Here is a 10,023-nt window from a genome sequence, read left to right on the forward strand (position 1 = left end):
TACGAGGAGCCCAGGGCGCTCTGCAGAGTTGTGTTAAGTAATAACAACCAGTGACGTCAAAAGCTCTCCGCCTGAGCTGGATAGAGGGAGGGTGAGGGGGCGAAAAAAGGGATAAAGAGGAGGCAGACATGGAAGCGGGAGTGTGTGAAAAAGCTCCTCTGCTTTTGTCAGTTGCTTGTCTTCTGTTTATCTGTCAGTGCTGAATAACGTTGAACATAAACCGTGTGCAGAGAGAAGTACAGTCTATCACAAGCCTCCAACACGTGTGTTTCTGTTCTTCCTCTCTCATCATTGCATTGATTTAATTTTTTTTCCCCTGGCAACGTAATGCTTTTTTCCCCCCATTGGTTCACAGAAAAGCGGAAGAGGTCTATTATGCTCCGTCACACATCTGCTGCTTAGCATAGTTCTGTTTATGGTCCTATCACCGGAGCCTATATTTGCACCTCATGGGCTGCGAAGGAGGAGCAGCCTCTGCTCAACAAGTATTTATTTGTGAGGCTGAGGTCCCGTGACAAATGTTCATGCGATAGTATGGTTTTATTTTGATAGACTGGAATAATACATGTATTTGGAATAGTAAATATCAATACATCCCACATCTCCTTCTCTGTTTACTAAACTCCCAGAGAAAGCATTGTCTGCATGGTCTGTTTCTCAATGTTGTATTCCCTCAGTGTAAACAAACAGCTCAACTAAGCCCTCATGAGTCGGATTTTCATAAAACGCTAAAAACTCATGTGAATTTCTCCCTCTGCCCACGTTCACATTCCTGGGATGTAAGCGCAGACTTCAACTGAAGACCGATTGTGGGATTAGAGATCTTAGGGTGTTACAGTCCTTCATAAACACAAGTGACAGAAGCGGCACTGGGTGGAGGATACATTAGAGGATTACACCCTAAGACAATATAGAAGTCTTACCATGCCTCAATATGGCTGCTGACCTTGCTCTGTCAGGTGACAGCTGTTTGTTAAAACTGCAAACGCCACAAGCAAGCATGCACACACAATTTATACACCACTGAAAAAGCACAAGAGCCTTGCGTGATATGTAAACTACCTTAAAAGGCACATGAGACGTTAGACTGTGCTGTGTTGTTTACAGTAAACAAGCCAGAAGGCCTGGCCAAGACAGTGGAAGTCATCGCGTTGTTGGCAGCCAACACGCTCTCCCACCCACTTCCACCAAGACAAACTACATTGTGCTTCTGAATCCACGGGGCAATGTCAAACTATAATCTCTCTATTGCTCAGCCCCGTCCTGATCTATCGTATGTGCTATTTGATCCGCACAACACTTTTCACGGGAGCCCTTTCGCACACATTTACAGCTCACAACAAGCACATGACTGCGCTTGGCAAACCTACTGTAAGTGCTTGAGGAATGTCTAAAGGTCCACTCTGTCAGGCCTACAGACCAACAGCCTCCCGTTTCCATTACTGGCACAGCTGCTGCGATGACGAAAGACTCTCTTGTTGTCAAGAGATAATAATAGAAAATAATAAAAAAAAAAGGTTGAAAGACAATCATACATATCAATCCATATTTGTATAATAAAATATATATATAATATAATAAAGCAATATGAATCAATAATAGAATTAGGATAACGCTGTTTTGTTCTATGAGATTTATGTTACATTACTTATTTGTTTACTTATTATGGTTTAATTCATAATTTTTAATTCAAGAGATATAATAGAAAATAGAAAATACATGAATACATATCAATCTATAACAATATTAACATATGCAATAATTATTCTGGGACATGTATGTTACAATACGTATTTATTTCATTATTGTGGTATCATAATTAATATACAAGTCCGATATATCCTACGACGTGTTCCCCTTTCCATATATATATATATATATATATATATATATATATATATATATATATATATATATATATATATATACATATATATATATATATATATATATATATATATATATATATATATATATATATATATATATATATATATTTAAAAAGAAAAGAAACAGCAATGTAAAGTTACACTGACATTGTACAGCAGTGACTTCATATCATGAACACACAACTATTTGTGTTGGTGCACTTTAAATTTGGCACAACGTGCGTTCAGCCGAGCGATGACGTGCGCAGCCGACATCAGCACCTTAGATACGGGCTCACCACTCAGCGTGGAGCTCCTGCCCCGTTTTAGACCAATCAGCGCGCGTGTTTTCTAGACGGCGCTCAGCACCACCCACACTGCTGCCAGCTGTAATGCTCTGCTATAGGGAATCTCCTCTCGGGCCGTGTACATTCACCGTAACTTCTGCAGTTGTTCGTGGCACGTCACGATACAATTAAGGTGCTATGCGAATAACGAATGACATACAAGAGGATGTATATGTGTACGATATAAATGAGATTAAAGTCGCGAAAACGGCTCATTGCATGGCTTGAGGCTACATATGGCATTTAAAAGAGCAGCGAGTCGCGTGGAGGGTATAAAGGTGTTCAGTCGCATGGCGTCTTTAATTTGGTCTGTTTGATTATGACGTTCACATGCAGCTTCCTCGAAAATAGAGATGGTTTAGTCCGTTAAAACATCTACAGTAGGGCTTTTTACATCGATACAAGTATTAGTTTCAAGCCTGTTCGAAGTCGAACAGGATATATATTTATATACTGCCGTTTCTGTCTTTACAATAATTACTTTAGCCTTTCGCTGTCAGCACAGACCTAGGTTATCTCTGACGCAAACGCTCATCAGAGGCGTCTCTCCCCGTTTCACAGAATCATATGTCACGGAATGACACCTCGGCTCAGCCAATCAGCGCGCAGCTCGGGCGCCACTCTGAGGGCGGGACTCGTACTTTGGACCAATGGCAGCCGCTCGTATTGTTTTGACCTCTGAAACCGCATCACCGCCTACCTCGTGCCCATGGCGGAGGAAAGCTATAAATAAAGGCAACGCCGTAACAGGAGGGGGACGAAGTAGCGAAACTCCCGGAGAGGCGGGAGCTACTCTGCAAGCCTGCTGAAAGAGGAAAAAACGAAATAACCTTAAAAAACAGAAACCGAAGCAAACGCCAATCCTCAGAAATGTACATTTACTGGAATACTTTTTTGTAACGTTGATAATATATTCTATGTGAAGAAAGTATTTATACTTTTTTGTCTATTTGCACTAACTAACGGTACTTAAGAACTACTGCGAATTTTTATTTTTTACACAAAAAGTAAGTATTTCTGCTGCCTTCTTTCTGTCACTTGTGCTGTATTTGAAGTCATTGTCTCCATTCCGCTTGCTGTCGTGCCATAGCTGTATCCATAACGTTACTAAGCTGATTTGCTGCGTCAGTCCACGAAGTTAGGGAGGGGTGTGTGTGTGCGTTTGAGAAAGTGAGCGTGTGTGTAAGCGCGTGCATGCGAGTTCAGTGTGTAGTATCTATTTTTTGTCTTATATCCGGTGTATTAAAAAACAAGCAAAATAAACAACAATACCCCCTTCAAAGACTCGTTGGACTTGCACGTGAATTTATACTGATCATATCGTACTTTATTGTTTCTGTCCATTTGTAATGGCGTCAATACAGGCTGCTGTAGCCAGCGGGTTGTGACATATTTTGTGAAATTTCTTAATTTAACCAATAAGATGAAAGACCTGTAGCCATTTGGCAACACTGAGCTATCTCCTATAGGTTGCTGTTTCGAGGCCAGCTTCGTGAGGGAGGCGACGAGCGTTGCTTAATATCCCCCTGCAGATTATCTTTCCAATTTCTTTGAATTGCGCTTTGTAGTTGGTGACATTTGCATTGTAGCCACCGTCATGGTGTAACTTTAAAGTATTTCGTCTTCTTTTTTTTTAAATTGCCAAACATATGGGTGTTGCCAAAACAGAAGTCTCATTTCGAAATTGTTGTTTCATGTAGGAAGAGCTCAGGCAATACACATCAAACCAGCCCCTATATGCGTTATTGGCAAGGCTTTTCCTCACTTGAGTGCATTGTTTATGTTCCTTAAATGCAACAACTCCGCTTTAGTTTCCCTGTCTCCTGCTCTGGAGGCTGTCCAGTATTACGTAACAGGATTACAGAGTATTAGTGCGAGGTTAACGTGCTCAATACCCAGTTTCTGACGTTTAAATACACAGCAAATGCCAGATGAACAAGAAATATGTCCTGATCCAGGATCAGTGGGCTCTGTGTTGACATTTCTGCAATAGCTGCACATTTTGAGTGTTGCTGTGAAATTCCGCTTTGGAGGACTGTTGTGTGACAGTCAACCTGAGATATTTGAGCTCCCAGCAGTCAACATAGCAACATGCACTGGTGTTAATGTTTAAAGGACATTAACTCTCCCTCCCCTTATGAAGGCTGCACTAGTTGTGGTCAAACGGAGCTGAAGCCGTCTTGTTTATATTCCGAATGACTGTTCTTGGTAGCCTTTACATTTACTTGTGACATTGTTAACAGTTTTTTTTCCTCTCCCAATTGTTGCAGGAAAATATCATACCCTGTGGAGAACTTCACTTCACTGCAAAACCAGCACTTTTGCTTTCGAAACCTGTTTTATCCAAATACTGGTTGCTTTCGCCATCCTGCCTGGAGAGCATCTGTGTTGCCAACCACGGATAAACAAAGCAGACCCAGTGGACACGTTCAAGGTCAGACACACCCAATCTTCACCTACCTGGTAAACGTCGGCAGTTAGCTATGCAGCTTGAAATCCAAGTAGCTCTCAACTTCATCATCTCGTACCTGTACAACAAGCTGCCGAGGCGGCGCGTTAACATTTTCGGCGAGGAGCTGGAGAGGCAGCTGAAGCAGAAATATGAGGGACACTGGTACCCAGAAAAGCCATACAAGGGCTCAGGATTCAGATGTATCCACGTGGGGGAGAAGGTGGACCCTGTGGTGGAGAAGGCAGCCAAAGAAAGCGGGCTGGACATCGAAGATGTCCGCAACAATCTGCCCCAGGACCTCAGCGTGTGGATTGACCCCTATGAGGTGTCCTATCAGATCGGGGACAAGGGGCCAGTCAAAGTATTGTATGTCGATGACAGCAATGAAAGTGGAGCTAGTAGTGGGGGACTCGATCTGGACAAGGAGATCAAGAACAGTTTCAATCCCGACGCACAGGTCTTCATGCCCATCAACGAGCCTGTGAACGCAGCCTCTCCGGGTTCCACCTCACCGTCTCCTCCGTTCGGCCACTCGGCAGCAGTCAGCCCCACCTTCATGCCCCGCTCCGCGCAGCCTTTAACCTTCACAACGGCCACCTTCGCCGCCACCAAGTTCGGCTCCACTAAGATGAAGAGCAGCGGCCGCAACAACAACAACAACAATGGCAGCAGTAGTGCTGGGAACAAGGTGGCGCGTACCTCTCCCACCAACCTGGGCCTGAATGTGAACAGTCTCCTGAAACAGAAAGCCATCTCCACCTCCATGCACTCTCTTTACGGGTTGGGCCTCGGGGTGCAGCAGCAGCAGCAGCAGCAGCAGCAGCAGCAGAAGCCCTCAGCTCTGTCTCCCAATGCCAAGGAGTTTGTGTTCCCCAGCCTTCAGGGCCAGGGCAGCCAGAGTGCTCTCTTCCCTGGAGACAGCTCGCTCAGCCTCAGCCCGCTGCAGTACAGCAATGCCTTCGACGTGTTTGCGGCCTATGGTGGCCTTAACGACAAGTCCCTTATGGATGGCTTGAATTTCAGCTTGAACAACATGCAGTATTCTAACCAGCAATTCCAGCCAGTTATGGCCAACTAGTACACATAAAAAGGTACTACTTAAGCTACTATTTCACACAGAAACGACCAGAGATAATGTGATAGGGGGGGGGGAAACAAACACAACATGTAAACAAGGGGGGAAACAAATACATGTAAACAAAAACAGAATGTCATGACAGAAAGAAAAAGTGACTTGTCAGCTGTAAGATCTACGTAACGAGTCTAAGAGCATGAGCCCGAGGGTGAATTCCTTTGCCCCCTTGAGTTATACCTTTAGTACAAGATGTCCAAGCTTGGTGACCTAAACTTCAACATGCATCATTGTTATTTCTTTTGCCAACCAAGCACAACTTTTTTTTATGTGACTGTTTTAAGATATAAAGAAAAGACAAAAAAAAAAAAAACACCACCACAAGTCATGGCCTCTTTCAGTATTTAAAAATAACTGGACACAGTCAATTTCTTCAAGAAATTGGCACAAATAAGTGGGATTTCCTGGTCTTTTTTCTAATTGTATAATTTAATTTAGTACAGAGTTTGTAAAATATCAGAGTATCTATTGTTTCTACGACATGGTATTGCATTTATATCTTTTTACTACTCCAGTGATCTGTGATGGCTGCAGCAACTTTATGTTTTCTTTTTTTATTGAAATTATAAAATGAATCCATCTTTAAAAAACATCGACTCTATTCTAAAGATTGTGTACAGAATATTCCGTAGTAGTGGGATTTAAGAATATTTGCTTTTTTGAAAAACATAAGAGTTGTATTTTCTGTTAAGAGTTTAAAGATTTTTGCTATATTATGGACAAAATGTAATCGTATATTAATTTTGTACCTACATTGTGCAATACTTGATAAAAAAAAACAAAAAAAAAACACGGTATAACAAAGTATTTGGAGTCAGTGTCTTACATGTTAAGAGGGACTGATAGTTTATTAAGTTTGTATTAAAAAGCTTGAAAATAATTGCACTTGTTCAGTTTCATTGTTTTTTTTTTGCGGTTGAGCTGGTCGGTACAGGTTTCAAAGGAGGTTAAGCAGAGTATCAGAGTTTTGTAACATGCTTGGGCAGATCCAGTATTCTGCCCTCGGGTCAGAAGAATCAGGTCTGCTCTAAATACGCCCACATTCATTTGCAGTTCACCTGTTTGGTACATCGCTATGTCCTCACCAAAGAGTTTTGACAGTTCACTCCCAATAGAATGGGTCAACCAATGAATTTTGCAACATTACACAATATAGTACAGACCTCGACACATTCACTATCCTCCGCCTGTATCATCGACACATTGGTACACACGCCCGCATTAACATTTGTTCACGTTGGCTTTCCCTTGAGTAAAGTGTCATTACACATATGGAGACGATGACTGTGATCGTGTCAACCTGATAACCTCCTGAACTAAAGCAAGAGCTCGAATGTGTGACGAGGCTGCTGGCGAACAGGCTGCTGTACCATGCAACACATTTCCGAGGCTTAAACTACACAGCTGACAGGCGGAAACCTTGTACTGTGGGTCGAAGACTACAGATCTGATACTGCGCCTAGAAGATGGGGCAAAATCAGACTCCTGTGGGTGAGAATCGCAGCGAAGCATCTGCTGAGGTGCTTTTATGCAATACATTGAATCCCTACCAACCCCAGGGTGCTATTTATCTCATCTCCTTGTTGATGGAAGGCCAGATTGAAAACTCTCCCTCCAGAGAGTGAGCCGAGCCACTTATTAACTTTTAATAATAAAATACAACATGCAAAGCTGGAAAACGGTACTAAAACCTGCACGGGAGAGTGCAGCTGAATGCTAAGCTGGCCGGTTACATTTCACCCAGTGTCCTCGAGGATGTGGCCTGTTAATGGATAACTGCAGTACTTTTTATGCAATGGGATCCAAAAAGAGTACAGTGACGTATTGGGGCTGGAAAGATCACGCCTGAACTGATTCAAACTCAAGAGGCCATCTACTGTATAATTTAGCATTTGTTATTTCACCTTTTACAAAAATGGCTAACACGAATGCGGTTTCCAACATAAAAACATAAAGTTACACTGAAGTTTTTGATTGGCTTATATTATTTGGGAGTTGAGCACCCGTGTCAAATTGTTGAGCCTGAAGGTGAATCGTAGCTTATTAATCAAGGTATGATTTTAGTAATAACCTCGCTGTGTTTCCTCAGAGTACAAACTGATTTTCTCAGTGTCCTTTTAAGTTGAGACCTTTGTGGTTACTGCTGTTTCTTATGATGAGGGATTGTTGGTCTGCATGATTCCAGCACTAGCACCACATCACCCTGACCCTGCTGGCATATCATGGCCCCTCTGGGGCCCGCTCATCATCGCTTGTCAGTTTGCGTGTCCCCTGATAAACGTGGGGCTTGATATGCTGAGTAAAGTTCAGTCTGCGTGTGTGGGTGTATCTCAGTTGCTGATACTGTGAGTGTTAAAGAGTCGGGTGGGAGTGCGCTTGCTTATCTTGCTCTGTGACACTGTTTGTGTACATCTAGAATCAACAGGGTGGAACAGGTTGTTCTAAAATTACCTTTAATGCCCTTTTTTTTCTTTGGTCAATGGTCTTCTGCACGTCACAAAAAGGACTGTGTCCCTCCAGGCTGCTTGAAGAGAAGACGAGGGGAGTCACACACAGAAACCCTTTTTCTTGATCCAGTTTATATTTCTCTACACGGGGCGGGAATCAATAACGCACATAAAGGCTGAGGCCAGTGATGTCCTGTAGTCGTAAAAGAAAAGGAGCGTGTACTCTAACCTCCAGCCATCATGCAAAGGGCATCACTATCCCAAGATCAGTTTTTCTGTCCTCTACTAATTTTAATTAGATTGCTATCATGCTACTTGGTATACTAAGATTTATACTACGGTTGTATTTCTGCAAAAACGACACAGCGTTGATGGTCGGTGAGGTTATCGTTTACAACCTTTTACTGATTATAATGTCATGTGAATATGTTTTCATAGTCATGTAACCCAATTGATTGTTATATTAAATTTAAGTTTTCTGTGTGTGAAACAGGTGCAGGGTCTGTCACTCTCAAAGTTTGGCATGCCATAATTTAAAGTAGCAAATAAGTGAGAGAATACATTTGTGCTGTATGTCTGACATAATCATTTGAGTAACTTCCCGACCCTGGCTACACCCCCAAGCTGTGACTGGGGCGGAGCAGAAGAGCAATACAGACAAAAGAGAGAGTGAGGTGTTGTATGGAGTATGTTAATGCCATAAAAGTATGGTGCTAAGAATACCAGCAAGACGGGGCTGAATGTGGGATCAGAATAGCACAGAGACTGAAGCTTGATGAAACAAAGAGGGAATGGGAAAGGCATGGAGCAATTGGACGGATAGAGAGAGGGGGAGAGTGAAGCATCGCCAACACCACTATTGATGCTAATCCGGTGCCAAGCCGCCCCCCTCGCCCCCCACTCCGCCTGTCATAAAAACAGGTGGAGCTCAACTCAGCGTGTGGTCCCAGCCAGCCGACAAGGCCTTATGGTAATGTCACCCTCCTCAGCAAAAATACAAACAGTTAATGGCTTTTCAGTCCCTCGCCTTAGTTCAAACCCTCACCCCATCTATTTCTGGAAACACACTGGAGCTGATGGAGCAATGATAAGCTTAAGGGAATTGTGCTTTCCTCTGTGAATGACTTCACCAAACCTGATTGGTATCTCACAGGGAGGGGGTACGATTTCTACCCAGAAGTGAAGAACTTATCTGTTTATTTTTTGTTTTTCTGTAGAAAAACTAGAAAAAAAAGGCTTCTTTCACGACCCAACAGACACATTAATGAGAAAGATAACACGTGTTGACTGGTCTGACAGTTGAAGCTTAAATGAGTACCAAGAGTACTGACACAGTTGCTTTCAACAGTTGCTCACACGTTTGGCACATATGAGCGGTTGCTAGTAGGCAGACGAGAAACACTTTACGTTCACTCAAATATATTCTGCACTAATACGCCCTGCAGCTGTCGACTGTCTTGTGCTAATACAAACAGTTCAGGCACTTGAGTTTAACCAAGCCTAATGTGTGCAGTCTGTCATGAATATTTGTGTTTTTAGGAATCTTATGAGTTGTGTTTTTTTTTTTTGGTCTTGATGGATACATTGCATGTCTTTTCATGCATACTTTATTACGTTCCTGTGTACACACTGCCACACACACATACACACACTCACTGATGCATAGTGGGAGTTGTCAGGTTTGCTTTGCACATTGTAGATATCACCAGCAGACACTCACGCACCCAGCCCTTTAAAGTGGAGCTGCTCTTATCTGCAGATGGAAACCAAAAACAAA

The 10,023-nt window shown here is 42.7% G+C and overlaps 1 protein-coding gene across 1 annotated transcript; it reads left to right on the plus strand.

Annotated features, from left to right (window-relative positions):
• Nucleotides 1-2,980: 2,980 nt before the first annotated feature.
• Nucleotides 2,981-6,680, plus strand: LOC137794381 (protein Tob1-like). The gene is made up of 2 exons (XM_068591099.1): nt 2,981-3,222; nt 4,486-6,680. The coding sequence occupies exon 2, from the start codon at nt 4,699-4,701 to the stop codon at nt 5,743-5,745; it is 1,047 nt and encodes a 348-aa protein (XP_068447200.1). The 5' UTR covers nt 2,981-3,222; nt 4,486-4,698; the 3' UTR covers nt 5,746-6,680.
• The last annotated feature ends 3,343 nt before the right edge of the window (nt 6,681-10,023 follow it).

This window comes from Clinocottus analis, unplaced genomic scaffold, assembly GCF_023055335.1.
Source record: "Clinocottus analis isolate CAN_PGR_092001 unplaced genomic scaffold, fCliAna1.0.p SCAF_244, whole genome shotgun sequence".
Taxonomy (NCBI): domain Eukaryota; kingdom Metazoa; phylum Chordata; class Actinopteri; order Perciformes; family Cottidae; genus Clinocottus; species Clinocottus analis.